This window comes from Ranitomeya imitator, chromosome 6, assembly GCF_032444005.1.
Source record: "Ranitomeya imitator isolate aRanImi1 chromosome 6, aRanImi1.pri, whole genome shotgun sequence".
NCBI classification, from domain to species: Eukaryota; Metazoa; Chordata; class Amphibia; order Anura; family Dendrobatidae; genus Ranitomeya; species Ranitomeya imitator.
The window spans coordinates 511,777,610-511,804,523 of record NC_091287.1 but is presented as its reverse complement, the minus strand read 5'-3'; the positions used below and the strand labels follow the sequence as shown (position 1 = coordinate 511,804,523).

The 26,914-nt window shown below is 41.5% G+C and overlaps 1 protein-coding gene across 1 annotated transcript in view; it reads right to left on the bottom strand.

Moving 5' to 3' along the window:
* Nucleotides 1–26,914, bottom strand: part of PKHD1L1 (PKHD1 like 1) — a 262,674-nt gene that overhangs the window by 199,086 nt on the left and 36,674 nt on the right. The window contains exons 10-22 of the mRNA XM_069731788.1: nt 23,419–23,461; nt 22,216–22,286; nt 21,342–21,452; nt 19,876–19,965; nt 19,275–19,537; nt 17,885–17,973; nt 17,229–17,388; nt 16,975–17,107; nt 15,948–16,091; nt 10,878–11,035; nt 10,488–10,601; nt 4,890–5,039; nt 3,696–3,826 (exon numbers count right to left, since the gene is read on the bottom strand). Coding sequence (XP_069587889.1) covers nt 3,696–3,826; nt 4,890–5,039; nt 10,488–10,601; nt 10,878–11,035; nt 15,948–16,091; nt 16,975–17,107; nt 17,229–17,388; nt 17,885–17,973; nt 19,275–19,537; nt 19,876–19,965; nt 21,342–21,452; nt 22,216–22,286; nt 23,419–23,461 — 1,657 coding nt within the window. The remainder of the gene's footprint in view (nt 1–3,695; nt 3,827–4,889; nt 5,040–10,487; nt 10,602–10,877; nt 11,036–15,947; nt 16,092–16,974; nt 17,108–17,228; nt 17,389–17,884; nt 17,974–19,274; nt 19,538–19,875; nt 19,966–21,341; nt 21,453–22,215; nt 22,287–23,418; nt 23,462–26,914) is intronic.

Genomic DNA, 26,914 nt, shown 5'->3' with positions numbered 1-26,914 from the left:
TGGACACAGGGGCAGAACGCTGGACACGGGCAAAACGCTGGACACGGGCAAAACGCTGGACACAGGGGCAGAACACTGGAGACGGGCAAAACGCTGGAAACGGGCAGAACGCTGGACACGGGCAAAACGCTGGACACAGGTGCAGAACGCTGGACACGGGCAAAACGCTGGACACAGGGGCAGAACGCTGGACACGGGCAAAACGCTGGACACAGGGGCAGAACGCTGGACACGGGCAAAACGCTGGACACAGGGGCAGAATGCTGGACACGGGCAAAACGCTGGACACAGGGGCAGAACGCTGGACACGGGCAAAACGCTGGACACAGGGGCAGAATGCTGGACACAGGGGCAGAATGCTGGACACAGGGGCAGAAAGCTGGACACAGGGGCAGAATGCTGGACACGGGCAGAAAGCTGGACACGGGCAGAAAGCTGGACACGGGCAGAAAGCTGAACACAGGGGCAGAACGCTGGACACGGGCAAAACGCTGGACACGGGCAAAACGCTGGACACAGGGGCAGAATGCTGGACACAGGGGCAGAATGCTGGACACAGGGGCAGAAAGCTGGACACAGGGGCAGAATGCTGGACACGGGCAGAAAGCTGGACACGGGCAGAAAGCTGAACACAGGGGCAGAACGCTGGACACAGGGGCAGAACGCTGGACACAGGGGCAGAACGCTGGACACAGGGGCAGAACGCTGGACACGGGCAGAACGCTGGACACAGGGGCAGAATGCTGGACACAGGGGCAGAAAGCTGGACACAGGCAGAATGCTGGACACAGGGGCAGAAAGCTGGACACAGAGGCAGAATGCTGGACACAGAGGCAGAATGCTGGACACAGAGGCAGAATGCTGGACACAGAGGCAGAAAGCTGGACACAGGGGCAGAACGCTGGACACAGGGGCAGAACGCTGGACACAGGGGCAGAATGCTGGACACGCTGGGGCAGAAAGCTGGACACAGGGGCAGAAAGCTAGACACAAAGGCAGAAAGCTGGACACAGGGACAGAACGCTGGACACAGGGGCAGAACGCTGGACACGGGAAGAACGCTGGACACAGAGGCAGAACGCTGGACACAGAGGCAGAACGCTGGACACAGAGGCAGAACGCTGGACACAGAGGCAGAACGCTGGATACAGGGGCAGAAAGCTGGACACGGGCAGAAAGCTGGACACAGGGGCAGAACGCTGGACACAGGGGCAGAAAGCTGGACACAGGGGCAGAAAGCTGGACACAGGGGCAGAATGCTGGACACGGGCAGAAAGCTGGACACAGGGGCAGAACGCTGGACACAGAGGCAGAACGCTGGACACAGAGGCAGAACGCTGGACACAGAGGCAGAAAGCTGGATACAGGGGCAGAAAGCTGGACACAGAGGCAGAAAGCTGGACACAGGGGCAGAATGCTGGACACAGGGGCAGAATGCTGGACACAGGGGCAGAATGCTGGACACAGGGGCAGAATGGAGATACGGGGCATGATTGAAGACACAGGGAGCAGGATGAAAGACATGGCGGCATGACTGGAGACAGATGGGGCAGGATTGGAAACAGATGGGGCAGAATGGAGACACAGGGGGCATGATTGCAGACATGGGGGCATGATTGGAGATACGGGCATGATTGGAGATACTGGGGGCAGGATTGGAGACAGATGGGGCAGGATCATGGGGCAGGATGGATACGATGGAGACAGATGGGACAGGATGGGGAGATCATATGGGGCAGAATGGATACTCATGAGGGCAGGATGGGAGAAAATATGGCTGACTCCAGGAATGAGACACACAGGGGCTAGGATGGCGAATATTACCTTAGGGGCTAATTAAGGGATATTATTATTGCAGTGATGTATTTATTTTATTTTTTGAGTACACTGTTTTAAATGGGGGCGGTCCTGTTACTGTGTAGAGTGATACTATGTCGCCTTCTTCATATGGTGTAATTTAGAGGCTGGGAAAATTAAGTAATGTGTTCTGCAAGCGGGACTTGAGATAACTGTGTTATTTCCTGCAGAGACGAGTCCTGGCTGGATGAAGTGATGGTGGTCTGTGCTGGATGAAAGATGAAGGACTTCACCTAGAGACATCACTGGTGAGTCAGTGTTACCTATACACTGACATTATACACTGTATACTATACTCAAAGGTCCTGTGTACAATGTCACCGGTGATCACTGTATTACCTCTACACAGACACTGCATACTAAGTACAGATCTCTTGTGAATACTGGCACTTATGGTGATAGTATTGTGGGTTTTTATTATTACTGATCAGTATTGTAGTATTTAGTCACTATGTGGAGGTAATATGTGGTCTGGTCATGATGTTGTGGTATTTGTTCCTTGTATTTTATATTATTCGATCACTGTGGTGGTAATATGTCATCTGGTCATAGTGCTGTGGTATTTGTTCCTTGTATGTGGTGCTATAGGTCATTTTAAAAATTGAAAAATAAATAAAAATATACCTAAATTGTATTGCATATTTTAACAAATATTTAATAGGTTACAGTAGAGTAGGGCCCGGCCAAAAGTGTCTACCTTGTCATTTTGGTGGCTTAAAAAATCTTTTGGCCAAAACAAAAGCTACCAGATATGTGTGATCTGGTGATGGGAACTGTCAATCTGTGATAGGTGAGAAGTGGAGATTTTCCAAGAGAGAGCGGTGGGACTGTGGACAGTTCGAGGGGTGGAGCGTGGAGGCGGGGCTGGGTTGGAGCCTGGGTGGAGTCTCAAGGGGGCCCCAAAAATTTTGCCAGTATGGGGCCCCAAAATTTCTAGTGGCAGCCCTGAACCTATGTGTTCACCACATGACTTATCATGATTCTCTCAGATGAGGAGACAATGGAAAAAACCATTTTCCATTTTCTCCATTGTCAGTCTGTGGAAATCGGACTGTACTCGGATGACATCTAGTACGTGCTGGTGGACATAGTAAGTGCCACATAGTATGCGAAGGGGAACCTACACAAATGCTCAGGGCCCTGACAACCCTTAATAGGCCACTGAACTTATACATGCCAAGATCATAGTTATTGCACTGCCCCCATAACAAACAGTGTCAGCATCATGATCCCTTTAGACAGTGTAACATTTATAGCATATTCTTTGGGACCTTCACCTATCTGCGGAAAAGGGCCACTGCTACTGGAAAAGAACAGAGGATCACCCATTTGTTTCTACGGTGGTCCCAAAACTTGTTGATGAAGCATGCTCAGTAACTTTCAGAACTCCAATTAAAAGGACAGAGCTTAGGTAAGAGGCTTCTGGGGGTCATAATTGTCTTTCTTTGTAGAAGCTGGGTTAGTTTGAAACAGTTCTATAGACTTCTTTGAGTCTTCAGAAAATGAGGGGTGTCCATCACAGTTTAATGGGTACGTCACTCAGCCAAACACTTCTGCCCTTTTACTTCGCCAAAAAATGAAGAGTCCCTTATGTCAGGATGATCTTCACATGAAATCAGCAAGGTCCGGAATATTGGACAACTCTTCTATGAGTTCGGTAGGTGTTCCCTTCCTCCAAGAGTCTCCTGGATGTCCTGTACTATAGAGTTCATTTGTAACCAACTACATTTGGTGATCTATATTTGATGAAAAACCTTAGGGGACAGTGTTTTTGACACAATGTTTTTTATTTAATCTTAGCTTAGAAAATAAAGAAGAAAAAAAAGTGAGAATCATACCTGTTCCCCTGAACAAAGTCATAGCTGAAATTATCGGTTACGGTTCTGACGGTTCCTAGACTGCTGCTATCTTCATATTGAAAATTTATGTTAATTGCGTTTGTAAGATATCCACTATAGGCAAAGCATAGCTGAAAAGAACATAGAAACACAATCACATATGCAAAAATATAACGGCCTGCAACAAATATAAAAAAAATCTACAGTTCATTTACATCATGTTCATAGGATATGCCACAAATCTATAGTAGATGTCGATGCCACTAATGGGACCCTCATCCATTTCGAGATCAAGGTGATCATGTTCGCCACTGTCGGCAGAGACATGGTCGGACTTACCGTTTATTTAAATGGGAATTCTGACCACTTATCGACTGAAAGAAGTGTGCGATTGGGACACTGTTCTGGAGATGATGGTGGGACCCATTGGAGGGAACCACAACTACTGGAGGTGTCGCAACCCCCCAACCTGCTTTCTCCTTCCCCATAATCCTGTAGACTGTAAGCCCCCAAGGGCAGGACCCTCTCTTTTCTGTTCCAATCTGTCGCTGTTAGTTTGCTCATAGTAATCTATATTCATATTTTGTATGTAACCCCTTTTCCTATATACAGCACCATGGAATCAATGGTGCTGTAGAAATAAATAATAATAACATACATTTGTGTTGTGGCTATGCCTTAAATGTACAGAATGGATACACCCCTTTAAAGGGAACCTGTCACCCCCAAAATCGAAGGTGAGCTAAGCCCAACGGCATCAGGGGCTTATCTACAGCATTATGTAATGCTGTAGATAAACCCCCGATGTATCCTGAAAGATGAGAAAAAGAGGTTAGATTATACTCACCCAGGGGCGATCCCGCTGCGGTCCGGTCCGATGGGCGTCGCGGTCCGGGGCCTCCCATCTTCTTACGATGACGTCCTCTTTTTGTCTTCATGCTGCGGCTCCAGTGCAGGCGTACTTTGTCTGCCCTGTTGAGGGCACAGCAAAGTACTGCAGTGCGCAAGCGCTGGGCCTCTCCGACCTTCCCCGGAGCCTATGCACTGCATTACAGAATGCTGTAGATAATCCGCTGATGCCGGTGGGCTTAGCTCACCTTCGATTTTGGGGATGACTGGTTCCCTTTAATAATATATATTAATGCTTCACCAACCAAAATAAATGGTAAATAAATCAGGAACATCTGCTCTTACCTTACTATAGGAACCTAGTAAGATAGACCCATATGGCGACTGAGTCACCGGCTTCAGTTCGGTGTAATCATACAGGTTCTGTGGGTTCTTCAAGGAATAGCGTCCACAAAATGGTTCGTTCTCAATTGTTAAAGTGCCCCTGTAGTAATTCTGTAGAGAGATTGAATAGTTATTAGGAAAAATTTAGAAATAGATCAGGCTGCAGAAAAAAAAAGTACAACACAGGTAAAATAAAAAGTAAAAAGTTAGCATGGTACACAAGGGTGTAGTAGAACAGATTTTATAATTTGTCGTTATCTTTTCCTAAGGTATTAAAGGTTATGATGTCATTTTTTATTGTCACAATGCATCTACAATGAAAACTTTGCAAATATGTGTTTGTTAAAAATGTCTCATGGTTTTGTGTATATGCGCAGACCTAACTGCCTCCATTTCATGCAGTCATTTTTCCCTCTCTTTAACCGTATTATTGGTAACATATACTACAGATGTAAAGGAGTGTGACTGCAGGATCAGACTACACAGTGCTGATTTGTAGTCTGTTGCCATGGAGATACATAGGTCTGCTCATTGTAAATAATAGGATAAGAAATTCTAAGTGAACAATAGTTTCTTCATTTTTCATTTTCCTTAGATTAGAACAAACAAAACTTTAGGTGAGTTTAAAGAAAACCAGCATGGAGCTCTTAAATAAAGACCATTCTCATTGTGTTTTGTGTCTTTTGTTGGGTATAAACTACAGTTTTGTGGTTGTCAGAGAAGACAGTTCTTTGGGGGAAAATCACAAACAGAATCTATTTGAACTCTGTTGGTGTCATTGTACTCTATATAGTCATTTTTCGAAAATTTTAAGGGAACAACCCATGAAAGGGGCAAAATGCAATTTGAATGAGCCCCTTAAATATGTTATATATATATATATATATATGCCAGAAAAGCATAGATACACCAGGAATTGGTATAATTACAGCAAATCTGCCAGGTGTTAAGAGGTCGCAAAAGTAGAGAAGACGAGAAAGAACTGTTCTGTTGACGTGACGGCACAGGTAGCAGACATATCCCGCCAGGACTGGTCAGTGACTGCTCTAAGCTGGGAGGTATCATCACAGAGCAGCAAAGACAGATATTTACCTTCCAATAAGTGCTAAGCCCTATACAGAAGAATAAAAGTCCCGAGTAACCCCTTAAATTATGGAATAGCACATAACCTCTCCTCAGCTGCCGATGCTGCAGACATTGTCCTAAATCCTAGTAGGATGACACCATTTTGTTTTCCACATTTTACCATATCAATTACTGAAAAATGGGTAAAAAAATTCCAAGAGAGTGAAAAAACCTACAATGCTGTTTTGTTTTTACATCATTCATTGTTACGTAAAAATGACCCATTAGTATAATGTCTCCAGATTGATACAATTACATTTTTCTGGCAGTGGACCTGTGTGAGGGCTTATTTTTGTGAATAGAGCTAATGTTTATATTCGTAACATTTTATGGTACAGATGACATTTTGATTACTTTTTATTACATTTTTGGGACTGAAATTGTCTTAAAAAATGTCAATTATTGCACTTTGATTTTTTTTCTGTTTCAGCATTCATTGAGTTATATTTGTGATTTTTTTTTCGTATTTTATTAGTTTGACCAATAATATATGCAGTAATGCAAAAATTTTTTTTTTTTACATTTTGCTGTTTTTAGGGGCGGGTAAAAAAGGAGCGATTTTTTTAAGAATTGACTACTTGTTCTCATCACCTACTAAATACCATCAGCATTACTTCTTACGATATAATCCTCTTCTCGGACCATGCTCCCCTATTTCTTGAAACAATTATTGAATCACGTAAAAAAGGACCCCTAAATTGGAAACTTAACAATAACCTAATTAAGAACAGCCTCTCACAAGAATATATAGCCACAGAGACATCAAGAACTTCATCACAGAAAATTGCCCACATGACAAGTGTAATTCAAACATGTGGGAGACCCACAAAGGGGTACTTGGGGGACTCCTTATCGAATTAGGCTCCAGAACAAAAAAAGCAAAAGAAAAGGAGATAGTACTAAAATTATGAGAAGAAACACATAAATTAACACAATAACCCTCGCTAGAGAAAAAGCTCTACAATTTAAAAATTTAACTAAAAGCTCTGATAAACCAGAAATTTGAGAAATTTCTTTTATATTCTCGTTTTAGAAACTAGATGTCAGCAAATAAATGCAGCAAAAACTTAGCAAAGTCTATTAAAAAACAAATTAACTCTACTCATATACTTAAAATCAAAAATAATAAAGATCAGATGCTCCACAAAACGGAAGACATTGCTAAGACCTTTTCAGACTTCTATTGAAACCTATATAATTTAAATACTAAACATATACCCACTGAAGATAAGATAACAAAAATCCAGAACTTTTTAAAAGGTTTAACCCTTCCCTAAGTTATGAAACCTCAAATTCATTTCTTAAATAGCCCCATAACTAAAGAAGTATCACCCCTACTCTGGAACCCTCTACCACAACACATCAGACTCTCGCCTACCATCGAAACCTTCAAAAAGAACCTGAAGACCCACCTCTTCAGACAAGCCTACAACCTGCAGTAACCACCGATCGACCAAACCGCTGCATGACCAGCTCTATCCTCACCTACTGTATTCTCACCCATCCCTTGTAGATTGTGAGCCTTCGCGGGCAGGGTCCTCACTCCTCCTGTACCAGTTGTGACTTGTATTGTTTAAGATTATTGTACTTGTTTTTATTACGTATACCCCTCCTCACATGTAAAGCGCCATGGAATAAATGGCGCTATAACAATAAATAATAATAATAATAATAAGTAGAAGAGGCGATAAAACGGTGTCCTGGGAGGAAAAGTCCAGGCGCAGACGGCTTTTCAATCGAATATTATAAATACTTTAGACCCGAACTAATCAAACATCTGACAGATTATTTTAACCAAATCAACAAATTTAACAAGTTTAAGAAAGAATCTTTACAAGCCCATATCAGCCTCATACCAAAAGAGGGGAAAGACCCTACTTCATGTAACAGTTACAGACACATATCCCTTATAAATAATGACATAAAACTATATGCAAAAAGCTTAGCTAATCGGATACAAAAACTACTCCAAGAACTGATAAACTCTGAAGGAAGACAAGCCAAAGATAACATTATGAGAGCAATCAGCACAAAACAAAATAACACCCAAATGTCGATTCTCTCTGCAGATGCGGAAAAATAATTTCATCGCATTGATTGGCATTTCATGGAACACACACTTATAAAGTTTGGCCTCCCTCCAAATCTTATAGACAAAATTCTGGCCTTTTTTTTGGGGTAAACCTGAACAATTCTATTCAAACTCTGCTTACAGAGCTTCAATCTTTCAACTCAATTTCTAACTTCAAAATAAATTTCACTAAATCAAACCTGTTATATATATCTATATCACTCGAAAATAGAAAGAATTTATCGACACTTTCCCTATTTAAAGAATGCTCATCCATCACCTATTTGGGAACTAAAATTAGCAGCTTGTCCTCTCACCTTTATGATCTAAACTTCAAACCACTACTACAAACAGTCAAAACTTCCATTTCCCACTGGAAGAACATTCCTGTTTCATAGTTTGGCAGAGTCAACTTAATAAAAATGATTATTCTCCATAAAATTCTATACTTTCTTCAAACGTTACCGATAGATATTCCCCAACAATATTTTCAAAAAACTAAAACGCCTGATCTCAAACTTTAGTTGGGCAAATAAAAATCATAGAGTCAATCACCAAACACTGATAAAACCTAGAAACAAAGGGGGACTAGGACTACCTGATTTTGAAAGATACAGAATATCGAGTCATATAGCCAGAGTAATTGATTTACGCTCTCCCTCCTCTACAAAACTTTGGATTCCACTGGAACTACATAATCTTAATGGAGGTTTCTCACATTACCTATGGCCCACCCCTTTCAAAAGATTCAAATATAATAACATCAAAACCCATATACTAACACAACCCTCAGACTATGGCACAAAACCAATAAAAACAAGAACCTCATTCCGAACATATGCCCAACCACTCCTATCTTGCATCTGATTCTGATCCCCAACAGATACAGGACTCTCAAAAAAAAATTTAGGTCCTCAAACTCCCACAGAGACATGCCAATAGATCAACAAAAATTTAACCCAAACAGTTGATATTCCAGACTTTGTTAAAAAATGGGAATTAGAGCTCAACACAAAATTCCAGCCAGAGGAAATATACATAATGTTTAAAAATACTCATTGGATAGCTTCTTCTTTGACATTTCAAGAACTCAACTATAAAATAATTTCAAGATTGTACAGAACTCCGGACAGCCTAAATCGAATGAACAGTTCTATTTCTCCCCTTTGTTGGAGATGCAACGGAGAAAGAGGTACTATAACACACATTTGGCTAGAATGCATAAAAAATAAACAATTCTGGTTAAATATCAAAAAGTTTATTAAAAAAAAGTCCTTAACATAGATATACCAATAACACTCGGCTTCATTCTTCTCAATTTGGATCCCTCCAATATATACCTAAACAGAAAATAGCTGATACCTCATTTGATCAATGCAGCTGCTAAAATTACCATTGCACGGCATTGGAAAGATGTTGAAGCCCTTACATGTAAAAAATGGTTAAGAGAAACAAATCAAACAGGCATATATGAAAAGCTTAGACTATCCAACTCCAAAAATTCGAAAATTGTTGACTCCTGGACCCTGTGGTTAAATACATCAGAGCAACCTCCAGGAGAAACAATCTATACTCCTTAAAACATACCTCTTTACAATGTTATCACTTCTTCATGTCTATCTCAAAATCGAATGTTTATACCAACCTTTGAAAGACTGAACTTTCTAACTACTTAATCAACATCATCACTCTGAGCAGGACACCTCGGAACCCTTTATCTCCCCTTCTTTTCCTTTCCCTTGTTCCCATCCCCCAATTCTCCCTAAGTTTTCGCCTCCACTCCCTTTACCCCCCACTTCCTATTATAGTTAGATGACTTTGTGACTCTCTGAAAATAACAACTGGTTATTCAAATAGTAACCATTATTTTACGTCACAAAAAAGATGTTATGTTCTTTTGTTTTCCTTGTTTGTTAAAAAATACTTTAAATAATTTATTAAAAAAAGGAGCGATTTAAATGTTTTATTTCTTTTTAATATATATATATATATATATATATACATTTTTTCTTTTAATAGTCCCCTTAGGTTACCTTGCTAATCTGTATATACTGTACAGAACACTGTATACTGCTCCGTCAGTGTTGTGTACAGTATATAGTGATCAAGAAGGCAGGGTAGGTAATAAACCATCACTGCCACATCTATGGGGAGTCTGGCTGTGTCTGACTTTTGACTCTCTGCTCCCATAAGATCTCATTTTAAAACATGGTTAACAATCTGACCACTTAGGGATTTCAAGTTTATGGGAGGTCAAAAATTGTAGCCCCAAGAAGCAGGATATGAAATCCTTCTCTGTTACACTTCTATGTATTATATTTGTAAATTAAAAGAAAAATACATCAAATTTCATCTTTTCATACCGGGTTGAAATCTGTTTCATAGTTCCTGAAATACTTGACCGATGAACTTTCCTTCTGTTTAGCTATGGCATCCGGACACTGGGCGCTTACCATTTCCAATACTGCATTTTGCACCTAGAAGAAATACATTTTATTAGTTTATTAGAAAGCAAAACATGTCTTTTATGTACATCATAGCCTCATTAATATTGGCATTCACCCAAAAATTCACTTTTTTTTAATGTCAAAGATGCTTAATCTTTCTTTTTATTGTAATATAGGGCTTATCAATTTTGAATTGGTGCAATCGAAGCTTCAACATACCCCTCTTAGAATCATTGGCCGTTGACGGGAGCAATGCATACTGGGAAAAGAGGGTAAGAAAATTCCTGCACCTGTTTCATGACTGACCTCTAGAGAAGACGCATTGGCCGGCAGCAGCGTGGAGTAAACATTATCCCACACTAAAGTGAAGGTCTTCATGTCGGGAACACCTTTCGTTTTCTCTTCAATATCCACTGTAATGTTACTTTCACCCAGAATTAAATAGGAAAGAAGTGGGAAATCGCCTAAAATGATCACAAATCATATTATTGTACACTAGTAATCTACACTGCATTAAGCATGACAGCACAAATTAATTAAAGTTTACAAAACTCCTGCACCATTTCTCCAGTCCTCAGACTGCTAAGCAGAATCAGCCCTAATTCTGCCCCAATATCACTGATTAAAGCCTAACCAGAATAGCACAAAATGAATTTATTTCCCGGGTCACCACAGAGCATTTACAATAATTATGTGATAGATCACTGCTGTACCGTGCAAGTGACAGATTTAGAGTGGCCTGTCAGTCCAAGATATATGCATGGCTTGTGGCTGGTAATGCTGGACATTTAGGAAGACTGGATTAGTCCAATGGACCTTTATCACACTCACCCATAAAGTTCTCCACAGTACTGAACTGCCCTGCAACTCCTTCCCCATCTATGCCTACCACCATACCAATGCTCTTCTTAGTGCTGTACCAGCCTATATCTCCTAATTCACCCCACCTGTCTACCACCCTACTTGTCCTCTTCACAACGCTAAACCACTCTACATATCCTTCATGATCTATATCTACCTCCTTAAACATCTTCTCCATGCAACACCCTACATTTCCTTCCTCATCTCTATCCACCATCATATCCATCTTCTCCACAGTGCTGCACCGCCCTACGTCTCCTCCATCATCTCTGTCTACCACCCTACCCTTTCTCTCCACAGTGCTGCACTGCCAAATATCTCCTCCTCATTTCTATGCACCACTCCACTTGTCCTCTTCACAACGCTAAACCACTATACATATCCTTTATGTTCTATGTCTACCTCCTAAGCCATCTTCTCCATGCAACACCCTACATTTCCTTCCTCATCTCTATCGACCATGATATCCATCTTCTCCTCAGTACTGCACTGCACTATGTCTCCTCCATCATCTCTGTCTACCACCCTACCCTTCCTCTCCACAGTGCTGCACTGCCCTACATCTCCTTTTCATCTCTATCCACCACCCCACTTGTTCTCTCCACAGTTCTGCACTGCCCCACATCTCCTTTTCATCTCTATCCACCACCCCACTTGTTCTCTCCACAGTGCTGCGCTGCCCTACATCTCCTTTTCATCTCTATCCATCACCCCACTTGTCCTCTCCACAGTGCTGCACTGCCCTACATCCCCTTTTCATCTCTATCCACCACCCCACTTGTCCTCTCCACAGTGCTGCACTGCCCTACATCTCCTTTTCATCTCTATCCACCACCCCACTTGTTCTCTCCACAGTGCTGCACTGCCCCACATCTCCTCCTCATTTCTATCCACCACCCCACTTGTCCTCTCCACAGTGCTGCACTGCCCTACATCTCCTTTTCATCTCTATCCACCACCCCTCTTGTTCTCTCCATGGTGCTGCACTGCCCTACATCTCCTTTTCATCTCTATCCACCACCCCACTTGTTCTCTCCACAGTGCTGCACTGCCCCACATCTCCTCCTCATTTCTATCCACCACCCCACTTGTCCTCTTGTCCTCTTCACAGTGCTGCACTGCCCTACATCTCCTTTTCATCTCTATCCACCACCCCTCTTGTTCTCTCCACAGTGCTGCACTGCCCTACATCTCCTCCTCATTTCTATCCACCACCCTACCTGTCCTCTCCACTGTGCTGCCCCACCTACATCTCCAACTTCATCTGTCTACCACCCCACCCATCCTCTCCACAGTCCTACTTCTAATCTCCAATCTCAATTCATCACCCTGCCCATACTTTCTTCTGTCCTCAACCGCTGTACATCTCTTCACTCAACTGTAGCTACCCCCCCACCCGTGCTCTCTTTTCTTCTAAAAATCTAAGACTAACATCTAAGATGAATGATGCACTAAGACGTTCGTCTCACTCCTGTCTCCAAGGCTTCTCTCATTCTACACTAGTTCTCTGGAATGCACTACCCCTCCCAATCTGTTTAATTCTCAGCCTGGTGTAGAACAAAAAATAATCTATATTGTTAATGCATATTGCTCCTCGCCTAAAGTTGTCTGGGTTCTACGCCAGGCTCCAAGCTTCCTCTTCCAGCCATGTATCCAACGCAGCCAATCATTGGCCGCATTGGTGACTAATTCATTCATTCTCCTCCGGGCTCATGGACATGCAACTCCTGCAGCCAATCATTGGTCATAATGGTGTAAACAGGACAAAACCTTTAAAAATCCTGTGTTACAGTACAATTTTCTATGTGTCCTACAACATAGTAACATAGTAACATAGTTAGTAAGGCCGAAAAAAGACATTTGTCCATCCAGTTCAGCCTATATTCCATCATAATAAATCCCCAGATCTACGTCCTTCTACAGAACCTAATAATTGTATGATACAATATTGTTCTGCTCCAGGAAGACATCCAGGCCTCTCTTGAACCCCTCGACTGAGTTCGCCATCACCACCTCCTCAGGCAAGCAATTCCAGATTCTCACTGCCCTAACAGTAAAGAATCCTCTTCTATGTTGGTGGAAAAACCTTCTCTCCTCCAGACGCAAAGAATGCCCCCTTTTGCCCGTCACCTTCTTTGGTATAAACAGATCCTCAGCGAGATATTTGTATTGTCCCCTTATATACTTATACATGGTTATTAGATCGCCCCTCAGTCGTCTTTTTTCTAGACTAAATAATCCTAATTTCGCTAATCTATCTGGGTATTGTAGTTCTCCCATCCCCTTTATTAATTTTGTTGCCCTCCTTTGTACTCTCTCTAGTTCCATTATATCCTTCCTGAGCACCGGTGCCCAAAACTGGACACAGTACTCCATGTGCGGTCTAACTAGGGATTTGTACAGAGGCAGTATAATGCTCTCATCATGTGTATCCAGACCTCTTTTAATGCACCCCATGATCCTGTTTGCCTTGGCAGCTGCTGCCTGGCACTGGCTGCTCCAGGTAAGTTTATCATTAACTAGGATCCCCAAGTCCTTCTCCCTGTCAGATTTACCCAGTGGTTTCCCATTCAGTGTGTAATGGTGATATTGATTCCTTCTTCCCATGTGTATAACCTTACATTTATCATTGTTAAACCTCATCTGCCACCTTTCAGCCCAAGTTTCCAACTTATCCAGATCCATCTGTAGCAGAATACTATCTTCTCTTGTATTAACTGCTTTACATAGTTTTGTATCATCTGCAAATATCGATATTTTACTGTGTAAACCTTCTACCAGATCATTAATGAATATGTTGAAGAGAACAGGTCCCAATACTGACCCCTGCGGTACCCCACTGGTCACAGCGACCCAGTTAGAGACTATACCATTTATAACCACCCTCTGCTTTCTATCACTAAGCCAGTTACTAACCCATTTACACACAATTTCCCCCAGACCAAGCATTCTCATTTTGTGTACCAACCTCTTGTGCGGCACGGTATGAAACGCTTTGGAAAAATCGAGATATACCACGTCCAATGACTCACCGTGGTCCAGCCTATAGCTTACCTCTTCATAAAAACTGATTAGATTGGTTTGACAGGAGCGATTTCTCATAAACCCATGCTGATATGGAGTTAAACAGTTATTCTCATTGAGATAATCCAGAATAACATCCCTCAGAAACCCTTCAAATATTTTACCAACAATAGAGGTTAGACTTACTGGCCTATAATTTCCAGGTTCACTTTTAGAGCCCTTTTTGAATATTGGCACCACATTTGCTATGCGCCAATCCTGCGGAACAGACCCTGTCGCTATAGAGTCCCTAAAAATAAGAAATAATGGTTTATCTATTACATTACTTAGTTCTCTTAGTACTCGTGGGTGTATGCCATCCGGACCCAGAGATTTATCTATTTTAATCTTATTTAGCCGGTTTCGCACCTCTTCTTGGGTTAGATTGGTGACCCTTAATATAGGGTTTTCATTGTTTCTTGGGATTTCACCTAGCATTTCATTTTCCACCGTGAATACCATGGAGAAGAAGGTGTTTAATATGTTAGCTTTTTCCTCGTCATCTACAACCATTCTTTCCTCACTATTTTTTAAGGGGCCTACATTTTCAGTTTTTATTCTTTTACTATTGATATAGTTGAAGAACAGCTTGGGATTAGTTTTACGCTCCTTAGCAATGTGCTTCTCTGTTTCCTTTTTGGCAGCTTTAATTAGTTTTTTAGATAAAGTATTTTTCTCCCTATAGTTTTTTAGAGCTTCAATGGTGCCATCCTGCTTTAGTAGTGCAAATGCTTTCTTTTTACTGTTAATTGCCTGTCTTACTTCTTTGTTTAGCCACATTGGGTTTTTCCTATTTCTAGTCCCTTTATTCCCACAAGGTATAAACCGCTTACACTGCCTATTTAGGATGTTCTTAAACATTTCCCATTTATTATCTGTATTCTTATTTCTGAGGATATTGTCCCAGTCTACCAGATTAAGGGCATCTCTAAGCTGGTCAAACTTTGCCTTCCTAAAGTTCAGTGTTTTTGTGACTCCCTGACAAGTCCCCCTAGTGAAAGACAGGTGAAACTGTACAATATTGTGGTCGCTATTTCCTAGATGCCCGACCACCTGCAGATTTGTTATTCTGTCAGGTCTATTAGATAGTATTAGGTCTAAAAGTGCTGCTCCTCTGGTTGGATTCTGCACCAATTGTGAAAGATAATTTTTCTTGGTTATTAGCAGAAACCTGTTGCCTTTATGGGATTCACAGGTTTCTGTTTCCCAGTTAATATCCGAGTAGTTAAAGTCCCCCATAACCAGGACCTCATTATGGGTTGCAGCTTCATCTATCTGCTTTACAATGGAGGACTTGTACAATTGCTCTTCATGCATTAGTTCAGTAGTTCAGATCCATATGGCATAGTATAGTTTCTGGCAGCACAGATCTGTCAGGTTATTGGCTCAAGATAAAGTGGAGCAGAGGATTTTTATTTATATATTTGATTTTTTTTTACTGTTTTTAGTCACCTCTTTGTGAATTGAATGTCACAGTGTAGACATTTTCTTCATCGGATGATTGCTCTTGAACACTGACCGTATCTGGCTGTATAGACCATAACTTGTTTAATGCAGCTTGAATTTGGAGAGCAGTTGCATCTGTGGATAATGGATCTATGTGTAGAGAAAAGGGAAAGGCTTAATTTTCATGTCTGAATTTGCATTGTTAGATAATAACACAGCTCTTATGATCTGTCCATTTACAGAAGGAAGAATAAATTTAAAGAATGACATAGATATTAGATAGATAGATAGATAGATAGATAGATAGATAGATAGATAGGAAAAAAAAGGAAGCAGCACACTATGTCCCAGAGCACAGCGAAATACTTCCGGGACATAGTGCGCTGGCGCATGCTCAGTAACGCTTTTTGGCTTGGCCCGCAGTTGGGCAAAGCATACTGCGCATGCGCGAGCAAAGATTGCATTGCGCACGCACAAACTATGGAGAACAAGTACTCTAATTCTCTAACATATTGCGGACAACAGAGATGGATAGGGTGGAGAAAAGAAGAAGTAATGCCGCCCATCGGACCGGAAAAAAGGCATTTACATATCCCGCCAATTTGAGGTGACAGATTCCCTTTAACTGCGCATGTCTCAGTGCATCATCACATCATCATAGACTGCTGGCCAACCAAAAAGCTGTGTGGCATATTCCCACTTTGCGCATGCGCACTACTGCTGTTCGGACATCCCCACGCCATCTTAGATGTGGCACCAAATATTTCTATCCACTACGGATCACAAGCTTGGTGATATCATTTGACTTTTACTGAGAGCTTTTTCCTACTACATCGTATTAAATAGTCTGGTCCAAGAACTGGAAAAGATACCTACGCCTGTGCGCACATGATGGAATAAAGATTTTTAGATAAGTAGAAATATGAATAGATGCTGTATACAGTAAATGGAAAGGATTTTCTTACATTAAGAGATGGATATTAGAAAAAAATGTTTTCCTCCATCAACTAGTCATCCTCTTATAGAACGCTACCTGTTTCCTCACTGCCACTGATGAGTTTGAAGTACATGGTGGGACACAGAGATATACAATATTTGGTAATATTTATTGTCTGAACCTCATTTATTGCTTCTTGGGTTGTGTTCCAGTTTTGCACCGTTATAACCTTGGGGAAAGAAAAATAATGCCATTTTAGTGCAACCAGCAGAAGCTCAGGAAAACAGTATGTTACCTGAGGTACCAAACACAAGAGGAGAAAGCCTGTGTACACATTGAATGTTCTATACCTGTGTTTCCAGAATGGTAGCACTCTGCGAATGTATGAGCTGCATTTCATTTACTGCATCCGGTGTCTGTTGATCGGTATATTGACTCTTCTGACTGTACACGCCAACGTCAAGTAATGCCGCTCCCCCAGAATTTTGGATATATGCTTCAAAGTAACACCTGGGGAAAAAAACAAAAAGTCATTCTCCTACAGGTCCAGTAAACTGACCCGTAATAAGTCCCATAGCTTATTCTACACTGTAGAGTCTGTTTTGATGTCAGTTACAATCCCTCATGTCGGCTCCATTCTCCATAAATATCAATTCTGGAGCATCTTATCTCATATAAATGAATTTAACAACTGGGTGGTACTATTCCCCTTTGTCGAAATGATGCGTCATTCATTCACACATTTCCAAAAACAATAACAGAGGAATGTATGAATAGATGCTTGATAATCAGAAAAGTCAGGTCAACTTCAAAAAATGAATAATTAACTAAAATCACCTAGAAATTCATAGATCTTTTTCTCAGTAACATAAAGCCACCCTGCTATCCGACATCCCTGTGTTACACTGCTCCTGTTACACTACGGTCAGCTTCTTTAATATATATATATTTTAATTCTTGAAACTGTTACCTCCTGATCGCAATATAATCCTAGAATCTGACTTACGGTTTGTCCTTCTGGAGGTAAAAAGTCTTAGACTTTTGATATGAAAACGAGGTGTAATAATTTGTGTAGAAGCCATAAGCAATCTTCGCCTGTAGTAAGGAAAAAAAAAAAAATGAAAAAGAACCACAAATGACTTGCGTCACATCAACACTGTATTTTTTATATTTTCTGTTTTTTGGGGGGGTTGTCCTGTGTTTTTGGTCCGAAAAAATGGTGTTATTTACAGCCTTAGGGTAAGTTCACACTGGGCAATTTTGCTGTTTTTTATTCGGCAGCAAAACCAGATCTTCTTGGCAGGAAAGAAGCTGCAGCAAAAACGCAGGATTGGGTGTGTTTTTGGTGCGTTTTTTGTGTCTCTTTGTCCATGCTAATGTCCATTGACTTTCTGCAGTAAAAACGCAGCAAATAATGGTACCTGCGTTTTTGCTGCATTTTTGCAGCGTTTGTTCAACACCCATTCAAACCAATGGGTGAAAAACGCTGCAAAAAATGCTGAAAAAAGTGACCTGCTCTATGTCCAAAAAAAAGCAGCAAAGCACAAAATCCTGATGACACAAAAAACCAATGTGTGAGCATGAGATTTCTGAAATCTCATAGGCTTTGCTGGGACTGTTAAAAGCAGCTGAAAATTAGCATAAAAAATGAAGCAAAAACGCCCTGTGTGATCTTACCCTTAGGCCAGGTTCACATTGCATTAGCAGCAGCCCGTTCAGCACATACGGTAACGGGCTGCTGTTTACGCAAGTGCCGACGTTTACATCGCGCTAGCGCAGATAGAGCATCTGCTAGCTCTATCTGCGCTAGCAGTGACGGACCCGGAAACGCTGCAGCCCATGTCTCGGGGTCCGTCACTCAATGACGGCACATCGCTAGCGCACGCCCAAACCTCGCAGCAAGCTAAAACCACTCAGTATTATTTAGCCTTGTGTGTCGATATTATTTAGGATTTGGATTACTGAGTTGTGTGGTATTTATATGGCAGTATTACTGTGTGTGAGCCCTTTACGGGAATATGATTGCGATGTTGTATATTTTTTAGGCACTATATGGTAGCATTCTGTAAGTTTTATACATATATTTGCAAGTCGTCCTAGATTTCCTGGGATTCGGAACAGAACCGGGCAGGGTTTATGTAAACCTCACCTAAAAGTAGATGGTTGAGGGCCCTACTGAGAGGGTGGGGGCTTTCTTGTCCGGATAGGAGGGGTTGGAGCTAGGTAATGCCATTATTGTCTTGCTAAAACATGGGTGTGAAATGGTACTATGTGGGATAAAGTTATGAGCAAAAACAGTCAACAAAGTGTCCTTGTACTTGTACTCATTACTAAAGGCTAAACTCTATAAATCCATAACACGGGTCATATAAAGCCATAGAGTAGGTCCCAATTACCTTTCCTGCAGGGTCACCAGATTCATTAAAGTACAGAGCGTAATTATCATATCCTTTTATATAGAAATTGTAGTAATCGGTTTCAGGAGGTACAAAAAACCCACTGAGCCGAGCAACAAATTCACTGGAATCCGAAGACCAAGATTTGGATGCACCATCGGACCAAGAAGAACCAACATAGCCCGTGGAGGTTTGATTCAGTTGAAGAGCATTACTAGGTGACATACTGATGTTCCACATCTCCAGCTTCAGTCCTCGGCTTCCTAAAAATAAATGATAAAATTACTTAAAGGGGTTGGTTAGTTTAGAAATATTGCATCCCAATAGAAAATTCTATGTTAAGAGAAGTGAGTCCCCTGTTCCGGATCCTCAACTATTGACCAAATAGTGTCTCATCCTGGAAGACCAATCATGTCCATTCATTTAAATAGACACAGTGTAATGCTTAATTTTCCCAGTGGAGGCGCTGTATGGAAACTGAACACTTACTACCAGGATTCCTGGCAAATTTCAGCCTATCACTAAAGGTCTCGGCAAAGGAAAAAATTGGAGTGCACTGTTAAACTTTTTTATTATATCTCAAATTTTACATAGTGTTTACCTGGGTAAAGAGAAGGAGTAACAGGAGGCTGTGGAGGACTCCGACAAGTTATTGTTGTATCTGTTATCCCAAGAACTTGGCATTCCTGACCTTTAAGATGAGGAAATAAAGAATAAGTATTTATTCAACTCAGGTTTACGCCTTAACATTGAAATTGCAACACAGAGAGGAAAAATTTATGGACCTATGGAAATCACAGACATGTTAATGATATGCAAATGGTGGAAAAATGGAAAATGGCATGAGCGCCACATGCAGAAACCCTTCACCTAACCTCCTTGGCTGCTATCAGTGAGGTTATTAATGGCCATCATGCTCAATGTACTTAGGACAATCATCAAGATCCATGCTGGCAGCTCCTTTGCAATTGCTGACCAATGAGGTCCCAGATTGATGGAAGGCAAGTCTGGAGATGCTGCAGGCACACAGTATCAGAAGCAACATGTGGCCTGGTGCTATTGTGCTAGGTATTCCAAGGTTTTAATGTACCTGGAATGAAGACTAGAGGGGTCCAGCTACTATACATTGTGCAACCTCACACCATAATCCTGGAAGTGAGATACTTGTGAAGACTTCTTGTCCAAGTGGTCTCAAAATAGAGACTGGAGGCTGGAATACAGCGATAGAGTCTGGCATGGAGGTCTATTCTCTTCAATGATGAGTCCCGCTTTTGTCTTGATGCAATGGTAGCTGAAGATTGGTCTGTAGACCAAGTGGGCAACTCCATAAAGAGGCCTTCACGAGGTAATGTCACACCAGTCCTAATCCCAGGATAATTTTGTTTGGTGGCATCATATATGGTAGAAGCAAAAACTGGCTACTTTTCAAAATGAAAAAAACATTGGGAGAATGTGCACATATTAAAAAAGAAAACCCATAATGTTGATGCGTTTTGGGCAGAAAAACGTTCAGAGTTTTTATATCGCGTAAGCATTATGTTTTCTTTTTTTAATATGTGCACTTTCTTCCAAATTTTTTTAATCTTTTATGATTAAAGACTAACTTGTAACTGCTTTACTTTGGTGCTGGAGAACGTCCCCTTTTGGACCATTGAGAACTAAAAAATGTAATCAAGACTATTGATATGCAATTGTTACCATCCACCTCTCGTGTCTCCCCTTTTCCTCATAGTTTGTAAGCTTGCGAGCAGGGCCCTCATTCCTCTTGGTATCTATTCTGAACTGTGATTTCTGTTATGCTGTAATGTCTATTGTCTGTACAAGTCCCCTCTATAATTTGTAAAGCGCTGCGGAATATGTTGGCGCTATATAAATAAAAATTATTATTATTATTAAGACTATTTTTACTAAGACAATAAAGCAAATTGCAAAGGTGGACATATCTGTAAATTAATATTATTTTTTACTTACACTGTAATTTATAAAAACTATCACTTGTTGCTACCTGGAAACTGTAAACAAGCAGGTCAGCTTAAAATGAACACAATTAATAAATCCAAAATTCACCTCCTATAAGGACTTTAACCGGAGAATCGGTCTCATCGAAGAACTGTCCAGTTATTGTGATTATTGTGCCTCCTTTCACACCACCAGCAGAGGGGAAAATTTTGGTAATCTCTAAAAAAGACCACGTTAACATCTCAGTATCACATTTCAACAATAACATTTTCAATTTCAATATTTTTCCAAGCTGGTGGGGTTGCATTTTAAGCCATACCCCTTTCAAGTAAGCCACACCTATTATGATCTAGGACACCCTCTATTCTGGAAAAAGGCAAAAAAATGTCAAAAACACAAAGAATGTGGTGTGAGGCATGTGTGTGATTTTTTTAGTGGTAAATTGAATAACTATCAATGTTTTGAAGCCCAAATTTGGAACATTTAAAGGGTCGATCTCAAATCTTCTGCAGGATAAGGGATAACTTTCCTATCACTGAAGGTCTGAATGCCGTGTCTCCCACCAACCATGAGATCTCCAGCTGAATGGAGCGGAGGTCGATCATGCACACTACCACTCCATCATTCTAAATTGGAGCACTGGAAATTGGAACGGCGCTTGGCTGGTCTTCGGCTCTCCTACTAGATTGAGTGGAGAGGCTCCATTCAGCTGGAGTTCTTCAGAGTCCTGGTTCTGGGGATCGGTCAGTGAATCGGATAGTTAACCCCTTTTCCATGGATAGTGAATAATTTTTAAATTTGAGAACATTCCTTTACTCTAGGCCTAGCCCCAGGATCACAAGGTAATGCCTGCAAAATGGGCATAAATGAAAATTTGGACTTCTGGAAAGTATGGAATAGCTCCAGAATTCAGGGCTATGTGTCAAAGTTCCAGCAAAATATAGAAGCAGAGTCCAATAGAATAAAACGGCACATCTGTTACCTGCATATGTCTGGAACATGGCAATTTTATTCAACGAAGACACAAAATATGTGCTCAATGCCGGTAAACTCCTGAAACAGAGAAAGATGGCGCAGTTATGTTTGCACATTACGTTATTTAGCGTGGTGTAATAGGTGGCTTACGTGAGAGTGTCATTGCATCACCTGCAGCGGGACGCTGACGTTTTGTAGGCTGAAGACCATTAGCAGCCTGTGGTCTACAGGATGGAGAGGGATAGGGCGGGGAAGTTATGGCCTGTGGCCTCTGCTCTGCCACAGGATCCAACTGTATTGGCATCGTATTGATGCCAATGTAGTTCACAGTGTTGCTCTCTCAGTATGGGGCATGTGCACTACCCTGGATCATTAGCACTATGACACCAATGGTAAAAAAAAAAATATTTTGAAATTTTGCATCTCTAAAAATATTATGCCCAGAGCTCCTCGCTCTCCCTCTACACCACTATAATTGGTTAACCCCAGATAGCGGATGGGGCTGTAATAATAAGTCACTCTTTCTTGGCCAGGGCATTCAGTTACGGGGCTAAGGTAAAGACTCAATAATTGCCATGGGTGAAGGAAAGGCTAGCTACTAGTGATGAGCGAGTATACTCGTTACTCAGGTTTTCCCGTGCACACTCAGGTGATCTCCCGAGTATTTGTTAGTGTTCGGAGATTTCGTTTTTGTCACTTCAGCTGAATGATTTACAGCTACTAGCCAGCCTGAGTACATGTGGGGGTTGCCTGGTTGGCTTGGTTGCTAGGGAATCCCCACATGTAATCAGCCTGTCTAGTAGCCGTAAATCATTCAGCTGTGGCGATGAAAACTAAATCCCCGAGCACTAAAAAATACTCGGAGACCACCCGAGCGTGCTCTGGAAAACCCAAGCAACAAGTACACTCGCTCATCACTAGTAGCTACAACTCTGCTTAGAGGGACACCCTGGGCAAAATATATACATTGTGCTATGCCTAAAGCAAGGCTTAAAGGAGCGGGGCATGACCCAAGAGTTTGCCTTAGTCTTGTTTTGTCTGTTGCTTTAGGCGGCCATATTTCTTATGTGACTTTGCTTTGGTGTCAGGACTCTGGAGCGCTATTAGGCCAAACTGGAGAGGAGAAATGTTTCCCGAATTCACACATCAGACACCATGCTGTTATTACGACTATTGTCTTTCCTTTATATGCTACGTTCCATTTACTCACCTTCCATAATTACTGTCTAGGATAAAACTGATATTTAAATGTCCTGTGGGAGGAGAGAAATATTAACAAGGTATATTGTGGCAAAATATAAGAAACAGTAGAAGTTTTACTGTGACTTAAACTGAACATTTAACCTTGAACACAATTTTGTTTTTAAGGCTGCGTTCCCACAATGAGATTTTGGTGAGTTTTTGACGTTGCGTCTTACATTGAAAGCAAAGTGGATGGGATTTATAGAAATCTTATGCCACCGTTCTGTTCTTATACTCATCTGAACTGATCAAGTTCGCTGAGTTTTATGTATATATTTTTTTAAAAGATAATTGCATTAGAAGCGGGAAAAGCCACAGGTAAAAAATAAACATTTTTTTAGTGTGGTTCCGCTGCGGAAACACATCATAAATGCATGTAATACGCATAGTACTGTATCAATAAGGTTTTGTCAAAGCCAAGTGCCAGGAAGTATAAAAAAACAAAGCAGCTTTGAATTAACCCCTTCATGACCGTGGGATTTTTCGTTTTTCCGTGTTCGTTTTTCACTCCCCTCCTTCCCAGAGCCATAACTTTTTTTATTTTTCCGTCAATTTGGCCATGTGAGGGCTTATTTTTTGTGGGACGAGTTGTACTTTTGAACGACATCATTGGTTTTAGCATTTCGTGTACTAGAAAACGGGAAAAAAATTCCAAGTACGGTGAAATTGCAAAAAAAGTGCAGTCCCACACTTGTCTTTTGTTTGGCTTTTTTGCTAGGTTCACTAAATGCTAAAACTGACTTGACATTATGATTCTCCAGGTCAGTACGAGTTCGTAGACACCTAACATGACTAAGTTATTTTTTATCTAAGTGGTGAAAAAAATTCCAAACTTTGCTAAAAAAAAAAAAAAAAAAAAAAAATTTGCGCCATTTTCCGATACTCGAAGCGCCTCCACTTTTCGTGATCTGGGGTCAGTTGAGGGCTTATTTTTTGCGTGCCGAGATGACGTTTTTAATGATAGCATTTCGGTGCAGATACGTTCTCTTGTTCGCCAGTTATTGCATTTTAATGCAATGTCGCGGCGACCAAAAAAACGTAATTCTGGTGTTACGCGATCAGGTTAATGCTTTTTTTTAATTGATAGATCGGGCGATTCTGAGCGCGGCGATACCAAATATGTGTAGATTTGATATTTTTTTTATTGATTTATTTTGATTGGGGCGAAAGGGGGGTGATTTAAACTTTTATATTTTTTTATTTTTTTAACATTTTTTCAACTTTTTTTTTTTACTTTTGCCATGCTTCAATAGCCTCCATGGGAGGCTAGAAGCAGGCAGAACTCGATCGCCTCTGCTACATAGCAGCGATCTGCTGATCGCTGCTATGTAGCAGAATTGCAGGTGTGCTGTGAGCGCCGACCACAGGGTGGTGCTCACAGCCACCGGCGATCAGTAACCACAGAGGTCTCAAGGACCTCTATGGTTAAAATGGAGATGCATCGCCGACCCCCGATCATGTGACGGGGTCGGCGATGGCGTCATTTCCGGCCGCCCGGCCAGAAGCGGTAGTTAAATGCCGCTGTCTGCGTTTGACAGTGGCATTTAACTAGTTAATAGGTGCGGGCAGATCGCAATTCTGCCCGCGCCTATTACGGGCACATGTCAGCTGTTCAAAACTGCTGACATGTCCCGGCTTTGGTGTGGGCTCACCGCGGAGCCCTGCATCAAAGCAGGGGATCTGACCTTGGACGTACTATCCCGTCCAAGGTCAGAAAGGGGTTAAACATGACACATCAAAAGAGACAAAATTAAGCGTAAAAGCGTAAAAAAAAGCATGTAAAAAATGCAATAACAAAACATAAGTAACAGGTGCAGAAAATCTGCAACATCTAAAATTCAACAAAAGCTCATCATGGGAACAAAACCTTATTGGGGTTTTGTGTTTTTTGTTTTATTAACATACATGCATTGCAACATTTTGTTAATCTGTTAAAGTATCTGAAAGGAAATCTGTCAACAGGATTTCACCCCTAAGTTATTTATATGCACATTTAGCTCTTTAAAAAACAAGTCCAGCAATGCCTTTACATGGCCAGTTCGTTCCTGTGTCTGTGAGAAATCAGTGTTTGCATTGGTATGCAAATGAGGCTGAAGGACTAGGGTAGATCTGAAGCTTCTGTCACTCCAGCTCTATTCCCCACCCAGCGCCACCGCCTCCGGTTTGACTTACAGCAAGAGGTGCGCGAATAAACTTGAGTGAAATTGAAATGTACTCAAGTTTTTCAAAAATAAGCAGTCACCAAAATGCTGAATTTTTGTAATTCACATCTGCGCAGTGAGGGGAATCAGAAGATGAATTGAGGACAAGAAGATGCGATTGGTGAGACTCTGGACCACAACAAGGGGAATTAAATTTTCAAAAAATAACTTTTTTTGCAAATCAAATGTCCAAGAAAAGACTGCATGATAGGTGATTTCGAGTTTCGGGGAATAGAGCTGGAGTGACAGAGGCTTCAGATCTACCATAGTCCTAAAGTCTCATTTGCATATCAATACAAATGTTGATTTCTTAGTAATACTGTAGAGGACAGGCCATGTATTGCTTGTGTTTTTGAAAGAGCAACATTCACATACAAATAGTTAGGGTTGTGAAATCCTGCAGACAGATTCTGTTTAACTACATCTCCACTTGAGTCAAGATTGCAGAAACTTTATACAGTAACTCCAGAATAAAATTGGCAAGGAAATATGCACCAAGTAATGAAAATTTGGTCACTTTTTTGTGATTTTCCCTGCAGAAAACAGCTGTTCTGACCCAAAATGTAAGAAATACCACCCTCACCTCTCCTTTGGCAGCACTTCTCGGGTCATCCTCCTGCACCCACCCTGCCACCTCCTGTGATAAAGTGTCAAAACTTGTGACCACTGCAGTCTCTGCAGCAAGTACGGGTCTACATGACACGCCAATTCTGGTGGCCTTGAAAACAGAGACAGGCAGGTGACCGGAGAAGTGTTGTGACGGGAGCACCTAGGGATAGGTAAGGGTAGCAGAGAGATTTTATTTTTACTTTTACACTATTTTATCTGCACTTTTGGGTTTTTCTGCTCATCTGCATTTTATTCACAGATACGGTAAGTTTGGCCAATTACCATGCGGCTTGTTTATAATGTATTATTTTGTGGATTTTGTCATCCACAAGCCCATAGCATTTGTGTCCCAGCTGGTTAAAAGTTGACATTATTGCTGCCTGAAGCCACCACTAGAGGGAGCCCTGGAGCTCTTTGCATACTGTCTGTAAATCGCAGTAAGTGTTAGGAGTCGAGTTTCCTCTGCTGCACAGGGGGAATCTCGATCCGTGTCTGCTGCGGTCTCCCATTCGGTATCGGCCGCAGTGGGCTCTGCTCAGCGGAGACGTCGCTCCCAGCGTCTCGCTGGGGCTGATTCGGTGCATAGAGTCACTACTGCCTTTTCTGGCTTTCCTATGGTACCCTGCACTGATCTGCGGGGAGCGAGCCTCTCTG